Below are 27,569 nucleotides of genomic sequence, written 5' to 3'. Positions count from 1 at the left end.
CTTGAATCTGGGATCTTAAAGAGATTTATAGTACAATGAACTGTCTGCAACAGTATTATTATTATTAAATCTGCTGCAAGAAGTGTTCCACTAATCCTTCTGAAAAAGAAAATATTTCACTTTAAAAAAAAAAATCCCCACATTTCCCCACATATATATAGCATGTTTACTTGCAAGTAAGCCTCACTGTGTTCCAAGTGTGTGTGCAGGATTATATGAGAACTAGTACATAGTACTGAGCTATTTCATTTCACACGAGAACCATTTAACATGCCATTCCCTCACCGGTCACTAACAACAGGGCCCTGTTCCTGAGATTATAATGTATGGTACCTATAATCACTAACCATCTTTTTACAGGGAGATTGGGTCAAGGCTGAAACACAGAGGAGAAGATTTGCACCTCCACTATTGCCAATCCCTGAGTTTAACAGCAGGTGTCATGTCTGCACAGGTTTTTGTCGCACGGTAGAACACAGCAGTGGAATTGTTCCCCGTGGCAATTCGTTTTTAGCGTGCAAACGTGGCAATGTCTGCTCTCACAGCCCTGGCCATGCGAAAGGCAGATACCATTAAACGAGAGGCAAAGAAGTCTTTAGAGCGGAGGGGCTCTGGAGCATGTAAGCGCACAACCAAGTGAATTACTTCAGGCGGTGTATATGAAATCATTATATAAGGTGGCATGGCTACATCACGGCGGCACTGCAGTTGAAGGCATTTGTATTACCCTTACTCCTCTGAATAAATTCAGATGACAGCTCCATTTCATTTCTTCATTCACTTTGGAGGCCAGATGGCATTAGAATCATTTACTTCACCTTGTTGTGTTTAATTACTACAATCAACACACTATTTTCCAAATTAATCATAACAAAGTAATTTCATTAGTAACACAGCAGGCTGTTGAATTATTAGCATCATAACAGTTTGCAAACAATTAAACTTTATTTGAACCTTAAAAATTTGCAGCGTGGAACATTATTGTAAGATCTAATGGCGGCAGAGTACAAACCCACAGTACAGAGCAAATAATCAAGCAAAATGCTGCATAAAATATGACTTACAAAACAGCTCTCTTAGTATTCCAAGGAACGCAAAGGAAATATAAGTAAACAATGAGAACAAAGCAATTAGCATATATTGCAATGTTTTCTTCTGTTTGAGACACATTAATGGGGGATTCTCCCATCCCCCCTAAAAAGGTTATGGTATTTGTCAAGATTTCAGAGCAAACATTTCACCCCTTTTATTTTGCAGGGTTATTCCAAGGCATGTCTACTTAAAAGGTGGGGATGCAATACCTTTGAAATATCTTCATTTGCAATGTGCTTGTGTGTTTGCTAAATATATCACTTTATACTGCATGGGGGGGAGGTTATGGAAATAATAAAACTGCTGCTGTCTATATTCTCCTATCAATAGGAAAAATTGTTTGAAGATCTGTCATTCATCAGCTGGCTAAGGACTCCCTCTCCTGGATTTACATGAAAAGGGGAAGGGAGTCCTCCAAATATTTTAAGTCGCAAAAGATTCATCTGAGCGTGATGGTGGGGGATGGGTTTTCCCAGAAGCCCAATATGCTGTGAAAGTCTACTGCCATCTACTGGCAAACATTGGCAATACAGAGAAGCCTATTTCTCCCCCTTCAGATCAGTGCTAAGCAGCACTGATGTAATTTCTGGTTTGTTTGACTAGCACTGCTTCTCGGGGATTTAAGCCAGCTCCTCCACTAACCTGAGGAAGCCTTTAGTCCTTTGGACTGGATTGGAAGACAGTGCTTTGGCTTGTAAAGCAGACATGTTTGAATGCTCCCCACCCAGCCCCCGGGGAGGAAAATCTCACAAACAAGAGAGTTGGATCCAGAAAAACAGTGCATGTTTACTTAGAAGTAAGCCCCTTTGAGTTCACTGTGGGACTTGCTCCCTCATATGTGAGTGCAGCAAAGCGTACCAAGTTAGTCACGTTTAGGTCTCAGTTAGGACCATTCGTTTTAGTGGGAACATTTTTTGCTTCTTTTTGGAACGATTCCGGAAGGGGGGGACTTTTTGCAAACATGTTCAGGAGCGACAGCGCACACGTCTTTTTCATGGTTTCGCAGGGGTTGCTCCCCCCCCCCAGCATGGCTCGCACTCTCAGTTGGCTTTATGACATGTCTCAGTGACATGTTGGTACATCATTACACAATCCCTCTATTACGCATATCCTGGTTTTCTGCGGATCATCTATAGGACTCACCGAGGAAATGTGAAGGCAACAGAACCAGAAAGAGGAAGAAAAGACAGTAATCTCCCCCCCTTCAAAAAAAAGAGGAAAAGCAAAGATTCACAATATTCAGGGTTGCTGGTGGGGATTGTTGTTGAAAACTCTACAAAGGCACTGAATCTGCTGCAAGGATATGTAAGAATGTATCACAGAAAGTGCAACATAAAGCATCTATAATCAAAGATTATAGATAATCAAAATACAGATGATAGATAGATAGATAGATAGATAGATATAATTTCACATCATATATAATTTGCTACCACAGTGTCATCGACTTTTGCATTTTAAAAGAATGTGAAAGTAATTTAAAATGTAAAATACCACTAAAGTAAAATGTCATTTAGGAAAAAGAAAGAAACCAGAGGAATATTTCACATCCAAGACTCTTTACTGTGTATAAAACGTAGAAGCTTAATTTTTGGAGATGTCTTCTGCGTCACTTGTGTTGAAATGAATGTGAGACAGTCCAGAATCTCTTGTAGATTTCCCTGACATTCATTTCAGCTGCAGCTGCTCAGGATACATATCCTGTGTGTGATGCCCGTTTTGCAAAAGTATAACAAATGACTGAACGCAACAGTTTTTAAAAATAACTCCAATGCAAAATAATTTGAGTCCTACGATAAGCAGAGATTTTCTTTAAAAAAAGTTTAGCTTAACTTATACATCAACACTCACAATAAACATTAAATATAAAAATACAGCATTAGAATCAATATGTAGAAGTGCAATATATTAGGGTTAATGCTCTTGCTAAAATCTAGGCACCTGCAGATTTGCATTGGCATACTTCTATGCCTGGCTTCCCGTAATTTGTAGAATCCACCTAATCAGAAAGAAAGAAAGAAAGAAAGAAAGAAAGAAAGAAAGAAAGAAAGAAAGAAAGAAAGAAGCCCACAGTTAATGTGTAAGAAAATACTCACACCACTTCAAAATGAATGGCAATCCTTGAATACTCTACACCTAACACCAGTGAATTAGTTTTCCCCATGGATGCGGATGAGCACACGCAAAACAGCACAAACCAATCAGGCAGACATGGGCCTTTTTTTCTATGATCAGTCACCACCGATCTAGACTACAAAAACTAAAGGTAAGAAGACGCAGACAGAATGCTGTGTTTGTTCTGCATCGTTTATCTGCAGCATTCAGAATTTAGAAGAAAAGATGGGGGCAGGGCCTTAATAAAATTCACAAGCCCCACCTTCCCCAATTTTACCCAGATTGTGCCCATTACAGACTTCTAAAAACCATAGATCAGGTCAGACACGAAAGGTAAGGGGGCTAGGTCACCTTGCTCTACTTATTTCCTCTAGGAACATAAATTCTGTCCATCCCTTGTATTGCTTGGCCAACAGTAGCCATCAATGGCAAGCTGGGAATCACCCTATAAAAGCTCTTGTGGCAACTATCCCACCAATGCAGAATAACTTCCCTACATGGGGCCATCTGATTGGCTGCATTTGCCGTATCACGGAGTGAAACCCAGAGCTGAATTAATTTAAAACGGCAGAGTCCAGGAATAATCGGGAGCTGTTTTGCCTTGGGATGATAATAATATAAAGAGGAGAAACATTCACAGACAAGTGGTATTTGCGATTTGAAGCAAGCCATGACCCCCAGGCAGCGTTAGCATTACTGGTGATGTAAAGAAATCCTAGGAAGCAGCACTTTCTGTTCTCTGAATGGCCTGAAACCCATTCATATAAGATCATTCTTATAATATGGCATTTGGACACATGCAAGCACCCTGACAGTATCATCATCATCAGGCTGTTGTGTATATGGAATGTGGCTAACAGAGCTTGCCATAATGGGAATCCTAAAGCAAAATAATAATAATTTTAAAAATCACTTTGACTGGATCACGCTCAGAATTTGCCTTAAAACAGTTTCATGGTGTATGCAGACATCTTGCTGAACTGAGAGAGCACCCTCACCAACTTGTTCAAACAAATGGTTTCTGCCTGCTGGTTTTGCTCAGGAAAAAGCAGTTCCGAGTGTCTGAAGCAGAACCACAAGTGTACAGCATTTGATGGGCTTTGTGTAGCAGCAGCAGCAGCACCCCTGGTGCCTTCCAGATATTTTGGACTACAACTCTCTTCACCCACAGCCAGGCCTGCAGCAGTAGATAGTTGCAGTCCAAAATATCTAAGCTACCACCTGATATCATAAAGCCCCCTTTCCCCCCTGTCCCATCCTGGAAGCAGTTTTGTGCTCCTGGGTATGATATTGTTACAACTAGTGTGAATAAAAATATTAACACTAGTTCCTTTGAGAAGAAGTGGGGAATAGAATTATGATCACCGTTATGGTTACCATTATTAGAATTAAAGTTCACTAAATTTACAGGTGATGCTTCTTCCTCTGTTTCAAAAGGGAACCTCTGTGGAAAATAAGGAGAAGGACAAGACTGGGTAGTGAATCAAGTGTTCATTTTACTGGTCTGTATCCCACTTATGTCGTGGCAGCAAGAGCCTCACCCTGCAGAAAGAAAATCCATTGTGACTCTTGCTTCAACATTACATCTGTAGGCACCCTCAAAAAATTGAGGCTGAAATATGGTGAGTCACCCGGGAAGGATGGTACGCATTGTGGAAGACTTATTTCCTCCCATTATACAATAGTTTATTTTATTTCACTTAAAACTACACTACGGGTCCATTTTTTATTTTGTTTTATTTGCTGCAGTCTTTATTAACAGAACTCCAGCGAAGATTCCTGGAAAAGAAATCTGTATGAAACAGAGAGCAAGGAACATATAAGCCATTACAGAAGATTGAATTAAAATGTACTTACCCGGGCCTCTCAAATATCATACATCTCCATTATGTAGGCTCTAGGCACCAAGCCAATGGTTCCTTTCATTTCTCCTACCCACCAGCCAAATCTACCGTACTCCTAATTGAAAACAATATGCAATATTAACCTTTAGTCTGATATAAATGCAATAGAGTTTTTGCATGTGACTCCTTAGGTTTCCTCCTTATATACAGTTACAAAAGCATGAATGGAAAATTAAAACATTAAGGAATTGCGTGTGTATGTGTTTCTGAAGCACTTGAAATGCAGTTAAGCAAAACAGGAAATTACATTTTTAAAGACTATCTGTTACTACGTCCTAGAGAGAGAGACAGCGAAAAAGAGAGACGAGAGAAATACTAACTACCTATAGCAAGCCAAAATTCACTCAATGAGCAATACAGAATGTGATTGTACTAATGCCTTGTTTTGTAGAGTTTGTATATACGTCTAGTTGTTGTTTTTAACAGTAATATCCAAACCATGCAGTCTTCATTGGCCTTATTTCATTCCTGGTTACCCACTTGGCTTTTCCTCAGTTAATGGTTCCCCTTGAACTTGCTGGTTTTGCCTGCTTTCCCCCCTCCCCCCCGCTAGTTTGAAGGAGAAATAAACCAACGATCTCTGGCTCAGCATTACGTCTAAATCATTTCACGCCAAACACATCACGATCTGGAGCGAAGGTTTGTTCTTGGCTTACTAACTGTGGTTTGAACAAAACATACTAAAAACCCAGGATTGGATGGACACAATACTAGCCAAGAGATCATGGTTTGTGTCTCCCACACTCAAACGGGGAGCAGCAAAGTGAGCAAGATCAGGAAATCATTAACTGTGGTTTACTGTATTGTGTGAACTGGGCCATTGTGTGCTTTGGTTTGGTATTATCACTGGTATACTACTTCTTCTTCTTCTTCTTCTTCTTCTTCTTCTTCTTCTTCTTCTTCTTCTTCTTTTGCATTACGGGTCATGAGGCTCATGGGGTGAATTCCCCTAGAGTCAGGGAGCCTTACTCTGCCTTCTTTTTACATTCTTTCATCCAAAACCATATCAACAGCTGACATTTGAAAACTAATACTTTATAATAAGGTATGGAGATCAGCTGGGAGCCATTCAGTAACGCAGCCTTGAGCCGTAAAGAACCTTGGTTAGTTAAGTTCACATATATGCCAAGTTAAGTTGACGTAGAGGGGCGATGCTCCCCTCACACAGCCTCTATCCCTTCTCAGAATTCACCATTGCTTTATGCGGAAAATTTTATCACAGTTCTCATATGCCTGACAGGTGACTAATGCATTTTGGTTTGGAATTTGCTTAGGCGTAGCGAGATAAATCTGGAACAAAACAAGTATATGATAGTTTAAGGAAATAATATTTTCCAAAAGCAATACCAAGTAAGAGCATTGTGGGATCCAAATTTAATTTCTGTCCCTCTGAGGTAAATATTGTTAAGATCAATCCTAACAGCAGCTCAATAACTTCCAGCTGCTGAAATTGCCCCTTCGTACGCTGCGTGGAGCAGGCAGCAGTATGAAAACAGAGAGCTCATTCCAAAATCAGGCTGACAGTGACCACATGAGGGACGAGGAAAGCAGAAACACAGAGAGACTTTGATATAGGAGAGAGCGTCAACCTTCTGTTGCAAATGTAGAGAATTTCTGCAGAATAAAGCAAGCTGTTTTCTACCTGAATCTAAGCACTGGTGGCATTCTGATTGGATGCAATCAGATACGATGCAAATTTTATCTGTCCTTTTCTACAGATTATATGAAAAGGATCGAAATTATACCCAACCCTTACAGGGATTTCTTCAACAATCTGGTTCACTCATGCCATATATATTATCCCCAAAGCCCATATACTTCCCACCCCAACTCATCCATCTCTCACAAATGCACATCTCCCAGTCACTTCCACCCATGAGCCTGGATTGTGCTGTTCAAACAATCCAAACTACACCTTGCTTCCTGAAATATGCCACACTTTTTTTTCCATTTTCAAAGGGCTTCTCCTTAATTTATAATTTGACATTAACTGTTTAGTGTGAAAGCAGAGGAACTTCTTCTGCAGGATTTGTCAAGTCTGAATCTGTCAAGATATGGTCCTGATGCCTCTTTGTAAACTGAAAAATTTAGATGGGGCGGGGAGAGAATCAAAGAAATCAAGGCTATTAATGGCTACTCAGGTCGGTGGGTCGAGTCCAATGCTCGGATTCTGCTTTGGGGCTTCTTATGGCCATCTGGTTGGCCACTGTGGGAAGAGCATGTTGGAATAAATGGGCCATTGGCCTGAACCAGCAGGATCTTCCTTTGCTCTCAGATAAAAAGATGTATTCTGGCTAGGATGTGGCTATACAGGATGTTTTACGCGTTTTACACATGTGTAAGTGTATGTTGGTTGTGTGTGTGTGTGAGCCCACTCAGTAATACCCTAACATAAACAAGATGGCAGAGTTTTCATGATGGACGCAGTCTTTTATTTTACGCCTAACTTCACCTGGATGTTAAAAACAAATACGCTAAGCACGTTAATTTAACTGAGCACCTACAACGAGAAGCATGCCCAGGCTCTGCTTTGGAAGCCCTGCACCTTCAGGGGAACAAGAGAATTCCCAAGGGAGAAGTCGGATTTCCCCTTTGCCCACTGGAGTGAATGATGCTGGTTCATCAGCGCACACAGCAACCAGGCCAACGACTCTCCTGCTGCAGTTTCAAAACGATTGTTCTGGGGCCAAAACCCTTAAAGGCAAAGAGGAGCTTTGCCGCCTCACCAGGGGTTCAGATGTTCCAGCTGTGTGTGTGTGTTCAATAAACACATGTTTCATCCCACATTAGGCTGCTTAAATATACAATCCATGTCCCTGCAGACTTAAAGAGCGAGCAATCACTCACGGTGCCAGCCCTCACCTGTGCGGGAGGGAATGGTGCCAAGAAAGCTTTCCCAAAAAATAAGAGAAAGAAGGCAAAGTCGGGGGGGGGGGACCACTTTCTGAACACTAGCCGTAGAAATCGTTCATAGATGGGGCAGGGAGCAAAACAACGTGAGGTTTGCGGAAGGCTGCTTTAGTTAAGTGATCATTAAAGGCTTTTACGACTAATGGCAGAATTAGTCGTAATTCTAAATTAATTCTAAATTACAGAATGGAAATATCCCATGCAGACATTTCAGGAACTTGGAAATAACTTGGAAATAACACGTATTTTGCGGTGGGCGGGCAGAGAGAAAGCTACTTCAGAAGAATCCAATTAAATTAAATTTAAAACCAAATTTCTCCTCCTTTTTGAAAACAATTTCTAGCTGCTAGGAATATACAGTTTAATGCACTTGCGTGAAGCTAAACTTGAAGATGAAGTGGTTGGTGATGTAACAGTCTAGTAAGCTAATTTATGGATTGGCTGCAGACATCAGCCCAGGAAGAGGCAGAAGCCTGCAACCCAGATGCTTTTATTTTATCATTACTATTCTTGGTATGAGCCTCACGAGCAACATGAATCCCAATTAGAGCATTGGTAGTATAAGCAAGTAGGAATGAAAACACAGGCCCCGCTTGATTGGGAACGCCATATTTTAACCTTCGGCTGGAGTCGTTATTGCAGAGAGACCTCTTTCTAACCGGTTAATGTATTTACATCTCTCTCTTTTTTTAAAAGAGTGCTTCTGACTTTCATATGCACACAAAAACCAATTTGATCCTGCTCTTAGAGCTCTGTTACAGATACATTACTTACAAGTGACTCTAAAGGTAATTGATTTGGGCTACTCTGAGAGTCATATATGCTAGTTATTGAACTAGCATGCACATATGGAATAAAAAAGCCTTAACATTCACCTCCAGGGAAAATATAAGCATTAGGGCAATTCATATATTCTAGGTTCCTTGAAAACCAACAAGCTGCCATGCATTTTGATTCACGGCTTGGGGGTCCTGCGTAAGTGGGAAAGCACATACGCTTGTGCAAGACAGCCCCACCTTGTTCCCCTGTGCCACACATCCCCCTGTGAGGGTCTGTCACGGGCAAGGGAATGCAGTGATGGCGAGCCAGCAAAGCTGTGTTGCACAATCAGAGATCAGCTCAATCTACTCCATTATGAATGTTAAAATGATGTTGGATTGAAAATAAGTGGCATTAGCAACAAAGTTAATAAGAATATGCAAAAATGAATTGATAATGGATGAAAATATAGAGTTATAATATGTTAAGATACAGAGTTAAGATAAACGAAAGAGGGTAAGGATTTGCTGATTTGATTATTTAAATGGGAATACAAAAAGGGGAGGTGTGAGGAGGCCAAGGAAATAAGCTAATGAGTTCAAAGTTACAAAAAACGGATTTGTTTTTAATTCTTTTTTAGCTATTTGTCTTTTGTCTTTTGTATTTTTATTCTTCTTTTTTCTTTTTCATGTATTTTTCTATGTTCTCTTTTTTGTATCTTTTTCTTTTTATGTGACCTTTTTTATTTTGTAAACTTATGTTTTTGTAAAACTTCAATAAATATCTTTTTTTTTATAAAAAAAACAATCTACTCCAGATTCAGCCATTTATTATTTGTACATCAACTCAGCGAACAGCAAAATATGACTGATTGCATTATATCATAATGCAGGTAAGACCCATGTAGCCACTCCTTCATAACTAAATGCTAGGAGACAAAATAATTTATGCTATGGAACAGCTCCATCTCATTCAGGAGATTGCAAAGATTCTTGCAACACTGCCAACAGCAGCGCTCTGTTAATTACAGGGAGGTCTCTCGAATTTAAAAGCCGGTCTTTATCCTACAGCCAGTGAACGACAGCATCAATCAGCAAATTATTTAATATTTGTGGGGAAACATCACCGCGAGAGCCTGTTGTGTAAGCTGCTTATTTATACCTTATTCAGGTATGAATAAGCCTACTATCTGGTATTCCTCAGCATATGAAGGTGGAGTGTGTATTCTTCCCACCAGCTCCAGCTTGGGCAATTGACTCCACTTCAGAGAGACTGATAAAATAATGAAGAGTCCTTTAATCTGCAGGAAACCATTCCAGTCAATTTATAAGAAATATTGCATTCCTTTGTAGGATGTGTAATTATTTTCTATTAATCATGCGCTATAAAGCTACATGATGTGGTTATTCTGTTATCGCTAGGAAGAGGCCTGCAGTCAGCTCCTGACAATGTTAGGTAATTATGAACACAAAGCTTCTTTCTCTTTCTGTAGAAATGCTATCAAGATCCAGGAGCACTGTAATGCTTTATTGTATGAAAATAACACTCGGAAGAAATTAAAGAGCCACATAATGAATGGCTTAAAGGCAAATGTGTGCATGGCCGGGAGAAGAGGAAGGAGGAAGAGAAGGCAGAAAAAAATACTTTAAAATTTTGTGGAAGGAAAACTATAAAGGGACAACCAGCAGTGACGTTTTCAAAATAAGCCATACACCCAAATTTCGTCTGGAACTATTAGCCATCCTTCCTGAAGCTCTTAATGCAAGTATCTGGCTACCTGAAATTATAGCTGTGAGTCAGAACACAGTTACAACTTCTTAAATCTCAGTGACATCTATTTATTGGTTTATTTAAAGATCAATTTATTTCTACACCTGCGGCTCAGCCCAAAAAAAGGTTCCCAGAGCAGCTCACAAAGATCAGTAATCTGTCAGCCCTTGCTTATCATTAGACAGAAGACAGAAGGGAAGGATTGGGAGGAAAGCAAATTTAGGCCCTGGATCTTAAGTACAACCTTCTACCTGGAATGGAAACAGTTCAAAAGAAGAGGAGGAGCCAAAAGTTGCTGGTCTTTGGGCAGAGCCAATAGGATGATCCTGCTTCCCTCCTCTTGCTCAGCTGCGGCCCAATGAAAAAACGGCTGATGCAAGTGACAAGGGAGTTTTTAGTTGGCTTAACTTTGTGTAGGATTTTGCCGCAAACTTCAGTACAATCAGAATCTCGCTAATATAACAGAACTAAATAAACAAGCAACACTAATGATAAAGTAGTTGAGAACTTTTTTAAAAAAGAAATGGCATGTGCTTTTTTAGTATAATAGAAATTGCAGGTTTTCTACAATTACCACCAAAAAAATGGTCCACGTGGATGACTATAGGAAGATTTATGTAGCAACTCTTTAACATAAAAATAAAATGCGCACTAGGCAACAGAGACCCTGATCTTACAAAGGTTACCCAAGTAGATAAAATGAATTGAGCATCTTTGGAGAATTTGTTGCGGACGCACAAAATCCCATCATTTGCCTTCGTAATATGAATTTCCAGGACCTTCTCTCTGCAGGCAGGTGCGAGGGTGTTTATAAGGCAACTCAACAGCAAAATGCAGAACACGACATTTTATGTTACTAAGTTGCTGAAGTCACTAGTAGCTTAAGTTAATATACTCAGTTTGTGATTCAAACTATACTGTGGTTTGAAATGCATGGGAAAAGAACTGCTGGGTGGACAGCCCTGACTTCCAGCCAAGGCATTGGTTTAGATTGCCTTTTCAAACTGTCTAACTCTTTGATGCTGTGACTCAAAGAGCTCATCAAAAGCCTTTTGATTATACAACCCTCTCACACCCTGTAACACCCGAGTATGAACTCGCCCATCAAAAACTTCCTAAACTTGAGAAGTCCATGCCAGAAAACAGGGGTTCTGGTCTTCCCTTCTCCTTGTTTTGTAAACTTTCTACTTTAAACTCTTCTACTTGCTTTCTACTTCTAAGCATGCATCTCTGGTGGTACAGAGGGCTGCTAAACAGTAGCGTACCAGACACAGTGAGTTTGAATGGAATCTAAATGGCTAAGCTTGAGGTTGAAGCGATTTACAGCTATGATTCAAACTCATACAGGAGCCCCGGAAAAGTTGGTTGCTCTATTATTATTATTATTATTATTATTATTATTATTATTATTAATATTAATATTATTATTATTAAGAGCAGCGGAAACAGAGAGATCGCAACAACACAATTCAATCATTCCGTGGCTGAGTGGCACTGAAGTTTTAAACCAGGTCCAAGAGAAACCCTGTCCACTGACATGCACTAGATTCTGTGCTGAACTATTTTGATACAAAGTCATCCCAAGTCTAGATTGGATTTAGCAAAGCAACACATTAAGATCAACTCGAAGTATCTTTTTACAGTTTATAGAAGTATCTTTCTGCAACATGTGATTTGTACACAGTTGTTTTTAACAAAGTTTCAAACCAGCAGTCAGTTCAATAGCACAGAAATATCAAATATTATCTATGTATATATCGGGGGAAAAAGTTGATGAAATACGTAACCTACAGATATATTCCAGAGTAAGTGGATAATGGGCATTATGCCTGCTATTATACAATACAAACCTGGATTTCTAGCTCTGATATAACTGGAAGTGGAAGACTGTAAACTATTTTAATAGATTTCTGTTTGCTTGCTGGACAAAGTTGCTGGTTAAGAGAAGGGTTTTGTTTTTCCCTAAAACTACTTTGGCCATTACTGTATACTTCTGCTACTAAAAACAGGAAGACAACGTTGAGCATATTTTTCGTTTATAAGCAAAAGCTCCAAAAAGATGTTCAAGCAGAGCTGAGACTATACTTCATTTTTTAAGGATAGCTAGCCTTGTGGTATATGGACATGTGCTGAATTAGAAACAGGAAATAAGCAGCAATAATAATCTCTGAACTACGGCACACATCATCCCAGTAAATGTTATTGATTGCTCTGAAAATAGGAGTGTGTAAGTCTGGGTTTGTAGAATATCTGCCTATAAGGCTAGAATAAGGCTATATTCTGCCTGAATCCAGATTTGTGTTATAAAAATAATAAGGAGGGGGCCTGCTCCTTATATACTCCTTATATACTCGACATAATCATTTGCACCTGGCAGATGAAATTATGCCGTTCTACAATATGAAATTATCTCATAGCAAGATAGCTCACACCCTCCTTACTGCATAATGTGGGCCACAGTGTCCCTAACAAAGGCTTGGAGCAAAATGAAGACTTGCACATTTCTGTCAAAAGTTTATGTTTAAAGCTGAACAGTCCATGCTGAAGGTATTTTGGAGCATGCAGCTTGTGAAAAGAACAACAGGATCTGGTACTAAGCAATCTTTTTCTAAATGAAAAGTTTTTATTCCTAAAACAATGTTCTTTTATAGGGCCCCCAAAACCTACATTGTAATTTATATTCCTATTTTAAAACTGGTTTTAAAATTTAGCCAAAAGTAGGGGAGAAAGATTCCTTTTTTTAAAAAAAAAAAAAAGTTAGTTACAATATTTCAAAAGTGAATACTAATCCTTTCCCCTTGTTAGAATCCTCAGTACTGTAAACAACAAATTACATTATGGAGGTAGGAAACCACCTAAAGATTTCTTTTTTCTTGCATAAAAGTCAGGATAAAGCAAACACAATGTATTAACTAACAACACAACACTTTATGGTACTGGGCATGAGATCAGAAACATATGGGAGCCTGCGTGCAGTCAGAATGCTCCTATATAATATTGCTATTAAGTTTAAAATCAAACAGATGATAGGGGAAGGAGGAGACTATAACCCTGCGAACTTTACACATACAGGAAATATATGTGAAAACACAGAAGAGAAACCTCTGTACTACTAAAAAGCATTTAAGACCAGTCTTATGCCCTGTTGCAGTTGCCACTGTTTGCAATAAGATATGAGCAACAAGAAGCACAAACAAGAGTCAAAAGTTGAAGTGTGCGCTCCGTTTCAAAACCTACGTAAGATCCTACTGTTTCCGTACTTAAAGTGAAGTTGTTTCCAAATATTTCTTTTAGGGAAGGGAGGAATTTGTCAAGACATGGTTAGGAAAAATAATTTTGTTGATCATATTTTAGGAATGACACCCACCCACAAAGATCTTACTGGCAGAAGCACCAAAGGTATGTTTCTGCTCGTTTCATAACTGGCCTTGCTGTTATTTAAATTTCCTCTGCTGAAATGCTTTCTGCCTTCACAAGTACTTTATCTTTCAGCTCACATTGCATTCTTCCCACAACATATAATACTTACCTTTAATTCCTTATCAGCAGAATAAGATTTCCTGAGGATTAATGTCAAGGGGGGCTGATATACGATCAGAAAGTAATAAGCAATAGCTGAGATCAAGCCAAAGTTGAAATTTATGACACCATTTTGGAACTGCAGACATTAGCGTCTCCCAACACCTGCATCTCTCATGTTCAACCACTAGATGGTGCAAAAAAAAGTTTCTTTAAAAAACAAAAAACTGCCAGAGAATCATCCAAGTGCCATAAAACTGAAGCACCAATTTAGAGGGTTAAGAAGCATTTGTTCAAATCCTTCAGCTTAAGAGGTTGTGGATTATATTTTACTGTGTTTATATTCTTAACAAACCCTTTGTCTGGCTGGTAACAGTCAGTTAGACCTTGAACAATACAGGCAGATTATTCCCTGGTGTTTTACTTTCCAAAGTCCCTGAATTCAATGCTGACTAGAGACCTCACTTTGCTGAAATAGCTGCAGTCAACAGCCAAAAGCATGTTGAATTTTCATCAAATTTCTTTGGAAAATTGGAGGGGCAAATTCTGAACATAAAACTTCCATAGATCGGGGGCAGCTATAACTGATCAAAACCAAGGTGTAAACCTTTTCAGCAGGGGGCCGGTCCACTGTCCCTCAGACCTTGTGGGGGGCCGGACTATATTTTGGAGGGGGGGAAATGAACAAATTCCTATGCCCTACAAATAACCCAGAGATGCATTTTAAATGAAAGCACACATTCTACTCATATAAAAACACCAGGCAGGCCCTACAAATAACCCAGAGACGCATTTTAAATAAAAGCACACATTCTACTCATGTAAAAACACCAGGCAGGCCCCACAAATAACCCAGAGACGCATTTTAAATAAAAGGACACATTCTACTCAAGTAAAAACACACTGATTCCCAGACCGTCCGCAGGCTGGATTTAGAAAGCGATTGGGCCGGATCTGGCCCCCGGGCCTTAGTTTGCCTACCCATGGTGTAGAAGATAGATAGATGATAGATAGATGATACATAGGTAGGTAGGTAGGTAGGTAGGTAGGTAGGTAGATGAATCAAGATACTACATAGGATTGAAGGGAAAGAGAAGGCGTGTTTGCTCCACCTTGTGTTTCTTTGCAAAGTGGAATGCTTTCAGTTCTGGGTCAAACGAACCACGAATTTGACTGGTGAAAATCAAGATGCAATTCCTTGTAGGAATGTTTAAAGAGCTGTAGCTGTTTAACATGTTAGTTAACATACTTAAGAGAAAAGTACAGTAAGACAGTGCTATAAAATAAAAGTGTAAGGCTGCAATTGTGCACCCTTTCTTGGGAATAAGCTCTGTTGGAATACAATGGGCCTTACATCCAGAAAAGCATGGAGAGGATTGCAAAGCATGGCCACACACCTGGAAGCTAGCTACTGCATTTAACAAAGCAAGGAGAGTGGATTAGATATGCCGGGTCTGGATTTTGGGGAGCTAAATTCCTGCCGCGCCAAAGACTTAGCAGGTGGGCCTGGGAAGGAACTAGTTCCCCATCTGTAAAATGGGAATAAGGATGACCTAACTCTCATAGTGTTCTGAGGGCAGCTGTGCAACAGAGATATTGTAAATCATTATTATTAAGTTATTTTGTTACATCAATAACAAAGCAGAAGAGGTACACTTAGTTCTAATGAAACACATCTATTTAATTAGAGATACTTTGCACGTTACAGGCGTGGGAAAGGCATAGTAGGGTTGCCACTTTTGTTCTGGCAAAATACAGGACAGGACAGGGCGGGGCAGTTGGGAGGCAATTTTTTTCCCCATCTGGTGCTGAAGTGACTTCAAAGCAATCCATTGCAATATACTGCAGCCTATCACAATGGCCCCTCTGGAATTTGTCTGTCTGTCTGTCTGTCTGTCTGTCTGTCTGTCTCTCTCTCTCTCTCTCTCTCTCACACACACACACACAAATTTGTAAATCTGTCTGTGCTTGGCTACCCAGAGCTTGAATACATGACCTTTCACATTCCCTTTCAAAAACATGCATTTGGAGAGGTTCCCTAACCTGGGGTGGGAGAGAGAAAGAGAAAGAGAAAGAGAAAGAGAGAGAGAGAGAGGACCTGAAATACAAGACAAAACTGTATCAATACAGGATGCAACGTTTTACATTGAAATACAGTGGTACCTCAGGTTACATATGCTTCAGGTTACATACGCTTCAGGTTACAGAATCCACTAACCCAGAAATAGTGCTTCAGGTTAAGAACTTTGCTTCAGGATGAGAACAGAAATTGTGCTCCGGTGGCGCGGCGGCAGCGGGAGGCCCCATTAGCTAAAGTGGTGCTTCAGGTTAAGAACAGTTTCAAGTTAAAAACGGAACTCCAGAACGAATTAAGTACATAACCCGAGGTACCACTGTACGGGACAATCCTGTATTATACAGGAAGAGGTGGCAACCCTAGCAAGAGTATGCCATGAACATTGGCTTGCCAGCTCTACAGACAGCAAGGATGGGGTTCAAGAAGCAATTGCTCAAAGTATCGCCCGGTGTCCAGGCCACAGCCGTGGCTCATTGTCAGGGCTGCTCCTCTAGTTTCTGCACAGCAAGAACTGAACATTTTCTGGAAAGGGAGTCTGCTCATTTGTGGAGGAATTGAGGGGGGGGGAACGACTCTTAAGTGAGACTAACAGCATAATTCCGTACACGGCTCAAAAATAAAGTCCTGTTCTGTTTGCAACTTAGAGGCGCTGTTACAGTGATCTACTTTCCAGAATAGTTAAATGTTGTAAGAACAAAATATTAGTTTGATGCATACTGACGTTAATTCTGCCTCCTTCAGTAAATGCAGGGGGGAAATTGCACTTTTGCACAGTGATTAACAGAAAAGAGAGGGAGGGGAAGCAATGTAGTGAAAGACAACTGAATCTGTAAACACACACACACACAGCCGCTGGTTACTGCTGAGGCCAAAAACTGTGATATGAAAACAATTCCAAAAATTCCGAGTTCAGCACATGCAAGAACTGCCAAGGAAGAGGATGTAACTTGTACGCACACAGGAGTTGACAAAGCTAACTTTTACTTGCAATTAAGTGCATTGTCTCCGAGGGAAGCAGAGATAAACATGCTTTAAAGACAATTCCTGTTGCACAATACCACTTCAGATGTGATTACATTCCATTGACAAAATAATTAATGGGCAAGGAACTTCTGACGGAACGTGAAGGATGTAAAGGAAATGCCAATTTCCCGACACCATTGAAAGCTGCACGCTTTTTTCTTTCTTTTTTCTTTACTTCAGCTATCTCCTCGTACCTATCTATTCTCGGTAGGATACAGTACCTTGCTGAGAATGTAGATAGCGTCTCCACGTTTGAATGTCAGCTCATCAGGAACATCACCGGTACAGTCCCACATACCTTGATAGAAATTAGCATAATCGGTTTTTTTACTGCCTGGGGAAGGAAGAGGTGAATACATTAGATTTGTCAGCATATGTGATCTGGGGTTTTGTTATCAAGGTTACAAATACACCACTGCTCAAAAAAACCCAAAGATTGACCGAGAAACATTTTCCAACTTTCTTTTTTGTCGTAGGAAACCCACCCCCCTCATCTCGTAAGTGCTACAGCAAGGATGAAAAACAAGTTCTATTTCTTGCAGTCGTCAAACATTTATTTATCTTTTTTTTTAAAAAAACAAGTTATTGCCATGGAGTTGCACATCACAGATCTGCTACTTTATTTCACGCAAGCAGCTATGTGTTTTCCCAAAGAATAGGGATAAGATGGCTGCTGACATTAAGAAAACCTGTGACAACAGGGCAAACCAAGCACTTTGCAGCTCTCCATGTCTTTCTCCTGAAAAAGACAAACTTCCCCTCTGAAAACTTCTCCCTTTTTTGAGGGCTAAAGCTGAAATATTGTCACGTCGGTAGAGCTAACCTTGCTGAAGTTGCATTTTAAAAAAATATTTGTGTCAGCACCAGCTTAGGACATTAAGTTCCGGCTAAATATGCAACACACACCACAGCCGTAAACTCATCCTTCTAAGAACATAAGCACAATGAATGTGCTGCGTTCAAAATGCCATACAGACCATTAACTGATTGATTATTTTAGCACTGTTTGCTCTGTAATGCCACCATAACACAGTAATAAATGCTTTGTCATATGCTTGCCATACAGAGAAGCACTTACTGGAGCACAGAAATTCCATGCGGTTGAAATACTTGGGAAGCTTCTGTGAACACAGGAAGCTATTTCCTGTTTGCGATTCTGTAAGAAGCGCATCGGCCGAGTTTAACACAGCAAGAATGCAAGAAGCCCCAATGAGGCAAGCGGGGAACACAAGACCCACAACAGATGCGAGTGTGCTAATAATCTCCATCTTTCAATTCAGAGATAAGCACTCCAGATTTAATCGGATTAAGGGAACGCTGTCTTCATTTTGTTACAGATGCAACAAAACTGCCATACTGAGAATCACGAAAGCGATCCAGCAACACTTTCAAGAACTCAAAAATCGTTATTTATATCCCTCCACATACAATTGTGTATAATTAATGGTTATCACATCTGTAAAAAAAGCCTTGCCAAATGTAAGCTGCGCACTGCATTTCAGAAAGCGGCTCGGTTTTCTAATCATGACGGTGATCTACATTTAATCCCCTCCAGTATTAAGATGTCATAATAATATCTTCCAATGCTACATTCAGCTCAGCTCATGGAAAGTCATAGGCAGATGTTTCCCTGATCTGCATTCGACTCGAGGCAGCATTTCCATTTTCATCACGTGGCCTGAATTCTAAACAGAACCGGCTTAACTTCTGTTGTAAAACGCTAGAGGGCACTCAGGGCGGCAGTCTGGGATTGTGCATGCACCACTTATTTTTAGCCATTTCTTTTTTCCTCCCCCCACCCCCATAAGCAATTTGCTTGTTCTGTGTTAAATACCTGTATCATATTTCATTAGGATATTTTAATAGCTTATAAATGTAGAAGGGGGGGGAGAAATCTGATTTGTGGAATGTAGTTCCTATTCCCCGCCTCGCCAAAATCGTAAAATAAGAGTCTTAAAAATAAGGTGGTTGGGCTTGATAACGCCCGCATTTATTATCTTGCATTTAATCATTCCCAACAGGGTTCTAGAGCTGCTACAATATGCCGTTGCTTTCTACACAAAATGTCTCACAGCAATGCACGCTTGCAAAAGCGTACATACAAATTAACATAGAAAAGATTAAACAACACCAGTAACTAAAAATGCTCAAGCTAAAATATTTTAAGAAGGGAGAATCCTATCCTACTATAATAAGGTGAACACCAATACAGACAAGGGTATATCTGTATTGATAGATAATGAACGAGGGGTTTGATATCAAGATCAATATCAACTAGTTCTTATCTGAAATCAGAATCCAGAATCATAGACTCACAGAACTGGAAGGGACCCTGAGGGTCATCCAGTCCAACTAAATGTAAACTTGGCTCCATGAATGTAACAATATTATTAACTGCGGCTTTATCATTTTGAAATTTTTATTATTTTAAATTTGTTCTGCCCTTTATGATGATTTAAGGTGATTTTGGATACAGCCGTCGAATGCTTAATAATGATTATTTTTTTAAAAAATATCTTTTTTATCTTCAACATTGTATCCTTCTGTACAGAGATTGCAAGGCATTTACCTACTAAGAATGTAAAAAATTGCTCTCAGTTAATTGAATTCTGACAGAGAGTTAGAATTCAGTGCCAAAACCGAAGACCAAGCGGGCAAAGCTGCTGTACAGTTATTTGGATTACAGACTCAACGTTAACAGGATTTGACAGTCAAAACCTATGTCTACTCAGGAGGGCCAGAGTTCAGTGAGAATTACTCCCAGAGAAGTGTGTACAGGATTGCAACCTTAGATATGAAAATAAGGTACGTGAAGAAACAACTTTTTCCTGCATGCCTATCTAATAAACGCCACATTTGTCCATGAGAGGACTGTAGCACAAGTAAGGAATTGCTTGTGATCAACACATGATGCCTGGTTGTTCAAGCCACATAGGTATACAAATAGAAAACTCTGTATATATTATTGTTGGAAGGTGGGGGGAGTTTTAATGTGAAAAACATCTTACATTCTTAAGTAAGGTTAGAACAAGTTCATGTCATGTGATCCGTAGTAAGGCCGAAATATTCTTTGCCAATTCACGACCCTACATAACAAACAAACTTCTAGCATTACATGTTTAACCATCCAGAGAGGATCAGAGGTCACTGCCGTACTAAAGTGTTAGAACCATTGCTTGAAATGAATTTCACGTCAGGGAATAATTATTATGGTTCTTTATTTCAAGGATATTGTATGAAACGTACTTATATTTATAGGTTCGCTCATAAAAATTTAAGACCATGCTAACAAAGAAAAACAGTAATATTTCACGATGGGGGCAGGTCACTTTTTCAGCACAGAGACTGCTGGAAACATGAACTACGTTGTCTATTATTTATGTGCAATAGCCGTCATTTGCATAGAATTTGCATGACTGTCAGGACACAGCTGTTGCAGAAACTGCCACTCTGGGACAATTGTACAATTTCTGACGTGGGAGTTAAAAGCTCGGAGGATGCTTTGTAAGTTACAATCACTTTGGAAAGATTAAAGTTTCAACTCCTTAAAGACTTAGCAAGTGGGGGGAAATGGTTTGCCCCCATATATGCACAAAGAGACTTGTGAGGAAGAGCTAAAAGCATTGTGGAGGGTAGTTGGTGAGGAAAAGACAAGGGGAGTTCATGACCGAGGTTAATAAAATTATGTATAGTGAGGAGGGAGGGGAGAAGACTTTTTCATCTTCTCTCATAACTAGAGCAGAACCTGAAGCCAGAAAATGAAATGAACAGCAGGTTTAGGACACAGAAAGTCATCACTTGGACATGACACTAAACTGTAGTTTAGCATGAAAAGAATGAACCATGGCATATGCTGGTTTCACGTGCTCCTCTGCTGTGCCTACAAGATGTTCACTACCCATTTAGATTAACCCTAGCTTGTTGTGTTGTCTGAAACTGACAAATGCTGCTTAATCTTAACTATGGTTTGTTAAAAACAAGCCAACTTCAAACCATGGTTTATGAAGGTAGCTTGCTTAATCAAACAATAACTTAACATTAACCACAGCTTTTAGTGTTTGGAAAATAAGTTGAACTGATGCTTACAGGACAGATTACTTGGGCGAAGCATTATCTAGACCTATTTCAAGACTATCACTTTTATGCCCTGTTGCTGGAAGCTACTGTGGGAAACAAGATCCTGGATTAGGCTTTGATCTGATCCAGCAGGCTTTCTAATGTGAACAATGAAAAGGTAATTTGGCCACATGTTGCAACAAATATGTGTTAATCCCATCCTTCCCCACTGTCAAATTCCTTTGGACTGTTCCCAGCGCTATAGTTCACGTCAATAAAACCCAAATGTAAAGAAGAAATCCTAAAAGGTTTTCAAAATAATCCAGCTGCAAGGAATAGATTGCATTCAAGTTTGGGCCTACCACACATGCCAGCACCTTTAAAATTCTTCAACTTTGTGGGTTCTAGAAACAAACTTGTAACTTTAGAACTTGGGAGCTTTATCAGGATTCATTTGAACAAACATCCTGAATATTGCATACAGAGCCTAGAAGTTAAGAGGCAATTGTGGTATGGCAGTTTCCCAGCACAGCCTTAATGTGAAAGGGATGGCATTGTATTAATAAACTGATTTGTGTTCAAAGTTTACTAAGGCTCTAATCCCTAGGAGTCCAGGCATCTGACCATTGGGCCCATCCATCTCAATATTGTCTACACAACTCAATATCGTCCACCCTGATTGGTAGTGGCTCTGCAGGGTTCCAGGGAGGAGTCTTTCCCAGCCCAACTTGAAGATGCACCTTTACCAGGGAGTAAGCCCTGTTGAACATGTTGCGACTTCCTTATGAGTAAACATGCATAGGAGAGGCTACAGTTTTAGAAAAGATTCTGGCACTCACTTTACAATGGCTGAGAAACTGGGCTGGCCTACATCGCATTAATTTGGGAACGTGTCTATTTACTGGAAAGCTTCCGTGATCCTGTTGCCAAGGTTACGCTGAGAATTATTATTTTTTTAATGCTTGTTTTGTAGTGGTCCACTCTGACAGCAACATCTGATGACTCACCCCCTTGTTTCCTGTGCACGGCAAACCCAAACCCAAACTGTCTACAACAACCTGCTCAGATAGCTTCCTGTGAGAGGCCGGAAATCAGGCCTGCTTCCTCTCCACACACTATATGAGGAAGGGCACAGTCAAGACGCTTCCTGAACACACTCCTCGTCCACCCTTTCTGTGACAGCCGTGGAAGAATGATGTGGAGCAAATATGACGAGAAAGATAACCCTAGGGCTCATTCCTTTGTAGGGCCCAGCTGCAACCCTGAGCCACTTGCTCAGCTGGTGTCTGGGGCGTAAAGAACTGTCCCGATAAGGGACAAGCTCTGGTTTTCGAAGTTAAAAACAACACGGAGCTCAAAGTGGCAAGAGAGTGAGCTCCCAAAGTAGAGGTTGAGTTGATTTTTAAGAGCGGCAAAGAAGGCTGTTCCTAACCCAAAGGCTTCATATGCTGTGTCCAGTCCCCACCCTGCTCTCCCAAGTGTAGTGCTAATTTGCACGGGGCAAGTTGCCAAGGCACAGCGGAGAGAGGCCATTCTTCACGGCCCTTCATGTCCTTTTCTGATTTTTTTATGCTGCCGTCACTTTTCCATTCTGCTGTCACCAAGCACCGGCATTTCTTAGCCCAGTTCATTTGCTTTCTGTGGTATAATCATATGCAATGAAGATATGCATGGCCAACATTTAAACAGGCTGCAGATCAATTAGTGGTCTTAAGTTTATCTGATTTTTATCAAAGAAGACAGAGCTGTGGGTCGATTGTCAGAGCCTGTGTCAAGATGACCTTTTCAGAGACGTCTACATTGCTGGTCCCCTGGGCAACTTGTTGTCCCCTGTTAGTCTCTGAATGACAGAAGTCTGTTCTGCTCAAGCACAAAGTATACACAGATGTCTATATTACATTCTTATAGGTTTGACAGGAACTGCATGTTGTATCTATAAACTGTCCTTTAGCTGTGACACTTCCTCAATGATGATAAGCTAATTTATGCAGCTAAATCTCCTTTGTGAAGAAATGAAAGCTAATTGAGTCATTACAAAGTAATTCAGGAAGGAATACCTTGTATAAATTGGCTTACTTTATAAATCCTTCTCAAGCGATTTTCGTGCATCCTAAATGGTGCTATTCAGATTCCGCCACCCACCCCCCACACCTTTCTCCTGCCATAAGAAATCAGTTAAACTTTCAGAAACTTCAAGGCTTTTATCTGCGCCGAGGGCTGGGATGGGCGAGAGGCAAACACCGGAAAGTAAACGTAAAGCAATGGAGGCAAAACACAGACTGGGAATCCAAAAAGTACCTGAAGGATTGCTAAGGTTCTCTTGGCTCGGTTTCCTTGACTCTTCAGCCTTCACTGGCACTTTGGCCGGTGCTTCTTCTTCTTCTTCTGCAGACACAAGCAATACGTTGAACAAACATGTTAGTCTACAGGAATTATAGCCCACGACAGTTTAGAAAATACAGAGTGTGGCTGAGGCGGCGTAAATTTTGCCTGTCAAGGAGGCCACAAAGTCAGCACACACAGCAGGGTTGAAATACGGTCAAGCACTTGGATGTCCCTCTTAAAAACAAACACCCCAGTTTTGAACTAGAAATATAACTCGTGTTTAGATCCAATCCTTGTCCTCCGAAGGGAAGAGAAGGAGGCTTGAAGTGTCATTATCACAGGTTGGCTTCTCTAGTTCCAGCGCTGACACAGGTTTTTGATGTAATGAAGCTCCCCACAAGGCGATCGTTTTCACAACGCCACCATATTGCTGTTAAGTTCGCCTTCATACAGTGAAAGCTAGTAGCATATCAAGGCAGTGCTGTGCCAAGCCATTTTTCCACCAGAAGCAGAGCTCACATAGCACCCTCTGCACTGAGGGAAACCAATTCAGTGGACCAATTCAGACACTCATTCCTGACCCTTCTCAATTCCCCACACTGCCACGGGCCCCATTGTGCTCCCTGAAGGAAGTTGTTATATGGCAGGGCCTATCCCACATCAAGGAGACAGGCTTGAAAATCACAGTTCTCCCTGATAAAATCTAAGGTATCACCATATGCAACAAGGTTCACCACATAAAGAGTATGCAATTAAGTCAACAAGAGCTAACACTTTCGTTTCAAAAGGGAAAGCCTAAAAGCTTAATGGGCTCTAAGAAAACAAAAAACAAAGCAAAAGCGGTTGAAACTAATTTACTCTTTTTAGTGCCACTGATTCATACATTGTCAAAGCAATTTAGCTGCTGCTAAACTATGGCCACATTCACACCATTTTAAGCATTTTATTCTATTTAACACAGCCCGATTGATTAAACATAACCACAGCAGAAATCCTAGAACTCAGAAAACAAAGCAGCAAGTATTCCTACCATATTATTTATTTATTTACCGTATTTTTTGCTCTATAAGACTCACTTTTCCCCTCCTAAAAAGTAAGGGGAAATGTGTGTGCGTCTTATGGAGCGAATGCAGGCTGCGCAGCTATCCCAGAAGCCAGAACAGCAAGAGGGATTGCTGCTTTCACTGCGCAGCGATCCCTCTTGCTGTTCTGGCTTCTGAGATTCAGAATTTTTTTTCTTGTTGTTTTCCTCCTCCAAAAACTAGGTGCGTCTTGCAGTTTGGTGCATCTTATAGAGCGAAAAATACGGTATTTATTTATTTATTTATTTATTTATTTATTTATTTATTTATTTCTACCCTGCCCATCCGGCTGCATCTTTGCACCAAGCCTGAAACTCAATAAGGAAAGAGCCAACCATACCTTTAGGATGGTGTTGGCCAATGTGGTCCCCAGATGATGTTATGGACTCCAGCTCCCTTCAGCCACAGCCAATATGGCCAATGCTCAAGGAAGAAGGAAGTGGTAGTCCAACAAAATCTGGGGACACTGTGGCTGCTCTTGCATAAGCCTCAGCCTGGGATGCCAGGAGCAGTGTGCACATACCACACCACATACCTAGTGCTTCAGGGGTAAGAAGACCCCACCGTTCAGAAGTACCCTAATTACTTCAGATCACAAGGTTGCTTTAACTATCACTACAACCTCTGCACCCAGATTCATTTTGTTGAACCCTATGTACCCAACCACAGCTACCGGACACTGTCTCATGACACAACACTACTCCTGGATTGACAGAGGATTAAAAAAAAGTAAATTGGGTGACAGCATGCTGGTGACTTCTCATTTCAAACTGATGAATAGAGATTTTTAGCAGCCATGAGACCACTCATCTATTTAGACATGTTTCACACTTGTCAAAAGCATGCAAGGCAGAGTACCAGTTCGTAATACCTGCTCCACAACACCCCACTTAGAAGAAGAAGAAGAAGAAGAAGAAGAAGAAGAAGAAGAGGAGGAGGAGGAGGAGGAGGAGTAGTAGTAGTAGTAGTAGTAGTTTGGATTTGATATCCCGCTTTATCACTACCCAAAGGAGTCTCAAAGCGGCTAACATTCTCCTTTCCCTTCATCCCTCACAACAAACACTCTGTGAGGTGAGTGGGGCTGAGAGACTTCAAAGAAGTGTGACTAGCCCAAGGTCACCCAGCAGCTGCATGTGGAGGAGCAGAGACGCGAACCCGATTCCCCAGATTACGAATCTACCGCTCTTAACCACTACACCACACTGGCTCTCAAGAGGCTGGTTATGTGCTGCTTACCCACAGAAAGCAGCAACTGTACTTTGGATGTTAAGGGTTAAGTTTACTCAACATAGCAGCTTTGTAGATCTCAATTCCACCATCCAACGTAGACAGATTTTATGTTGGTACAAGACCCCACAAGAAAGCCGGAATGGGTACATCTGTTGCGGAAACAATATTTAGACTGACATAGCACATTCAAGGTTCAGATGGGGCCAATATGTTGACCTGGGATTTGGAAATAAACTCACTTGCAATTGCCATTCGGCCACAAAGCTCACCGGGTGGCCAAGGGCAAGCGAACAACTAGATAAGGATTTTGTACAGATAAAATGACATCACTTCATACAAGGGAAAGTGCTAGGGAAATGCCGAAGAGTGGATACAGTTTCCTGTTACCACACATTTTAGAAGGCTAAGTAGGAACACAAAGACAAGAAAAGAAATGTCTTTCTATATACTGTTAGGGGCACCAGGAGGCAGTCTCATCCTATGGCTTATATCCAAGGAACAAACATGCCCTGTTAGTTATCTCTCCTTTCCACTGGGTATCACTGTTCCTAATTATGTTACACTGCATAAGCATCTGTTAATATGCAGCACACTGGAGGGAAAAAGCTTTTCCTAATAAACCCTATAAAACTATTCTACTCTATTCTACTATTTTACCCTATAAAACTATTCTATTCAAGGCCAACAGCTCTCACCAGCTTTAAGTTTCTCCAGAACTGGAGAGGGTAAAAACTTTTCCAATATTTGAATTTAACTAAGGAAACTAGTCTTTCAAAAATGCTGATCTAGCCCTCTCCTCCACTGCCCCAATTCACCCATAATAATAATAATAATAATAATAATAATAATAATAATAATAATATATTATTTATACCACGCCCATCTGGCTAGGGTTCCCCAGCCACTCTGGGCGGCTTCCAATTGAGTGTTAAAAACAATACAGCATTAAATATTAAAAACTTCCCTAAACAAGGCTGCCTTCAGATGTATTTTAAAGATAAGACAGCTACTTATTTCCTTCACATCTGAAGGGAGGGTGTTCCACAGGGCGGGCGCCACTACCGAGAAGGCCCTCTATCTGGTTCCCTGTAACCACACTTCTCACAGTGAGGGAACCACCAGAAGGCCCTCGGAGCTGGACCTCAGTGTCTGGGCTGAACAATGGGGGTAGAGACGCTCCTTCAGGTATACTGGGCCAAGGCCATTTAGGGCTTTAAAGGTCAGCACCAACACTTTGAATTGTGACCGGAAACATACTGGGAGCCAATGCTCTCAGGACCGGTGTTATGTGCTCCCGGCGGCCACTCCCAGTCACCAGTCTAGCTGCCGCATTCTGGATTAATTGCAGTTTCCAGGTCACCTTCAAAGGTAGCCCCCGTAGAGCGCATTGCAGTAGTCCAAGCGGGAGATAACTAGAGCATGCACCACTCTGGCAAGACAGTCCGCAGGCAGGTAGGGTCTCAGCCTGCGTACCAGCAACTTTTAAACAAATTAGTGCAGATTTCTCAGATGTTAGATTCCAACTCGCCTCATCCCTGCCAGAATGGTCAAAAATCAGGGATGATATGAGCTCAACATCCTGTGGTGGTCCCCCTCCCTGACATAGATGGTGATTTTCAGATCAACACAAGGAACTGTAGATGACTACATAAAGGACAACAGGTCTCTTCCTATCTTATGAGAAAAATTATATGATCTAAATTTTGA

At 40.7% G+C, this 27,569-nt stretch overlaps 1 protein-coding gene and 1 long non-coding RNA gene across 3 annotated transcripts in view; both read right to left on the bottom strand.

Moving 5' to 3' along the window:
* Positions 1 to 926: 926 nt before the first annotated feature.
* The window catches only part of SKAP2 (src kinase associated phosphoprotein 2), a 99,411-nt gene continuing 72,768 nt past the window's right edge, over positions 927 to 27,569 (bottom strand). The window contains exons 10-13 of one of the 2 annotated variants that reach the window (XM_083578830.1): positions 23,524 to 23,607; positions 17,391 to 17,503; positions 5,065 to 5,166; positions 927 to 3,091 (exon numbers count right to left, since the gene is read on the bottom strand). In XM_083578830.1, coding sequence (XP_083434956.1) covers positions 5,074 to 5,166; positions 17,391 to 17,503; positions 23,524 to 23,607 — 290 coding nt within the window. In that variant the 3' untranslated portion in view covers positions 927 to 3,091; positions 5,065 to 5,073. Of the gene's footprint in view, positions 3,092 to 5,064; positions 5,167 to 17,390; positions 17,504 to 23,523; positions 23,611 to 27,569 lie in introns of both variants that reach the window. The other variant, XM_083578829.1, reaches the window with a different exon arrangement.
* LOC310745895 lies at positions 6,021 to 15,958 on the bottom strand. Its single transcript, XR_014540437.1, has 2 exons — positions 9,593 to 15,958; positions 6,021 to 9,148 (listed from the first exon to the last, which is right to left on the bottom strand). It is a non-coding gene; the product is annotated as an uncharacterized lncRNA (long non-coding RNA).

The sequence above is a fragment of the Podarcis filfolensis genome (assembly GCF_964270895.1).
Source record: "Podarcis filfolensis genome assembly, chromosome: 12".
Taxonomy (NCBI): domain Eukaryota; kingdom Metazoa; phylum Chordata; class Lepidosauria; order Squamata; family Lacertidae; genus Podarcis; species Podarcis filfolensis.
Note: the sequence above shows the minus strand (reverse complement) of the source record. Positions and strands in the feature narration are given on the sequence as shown.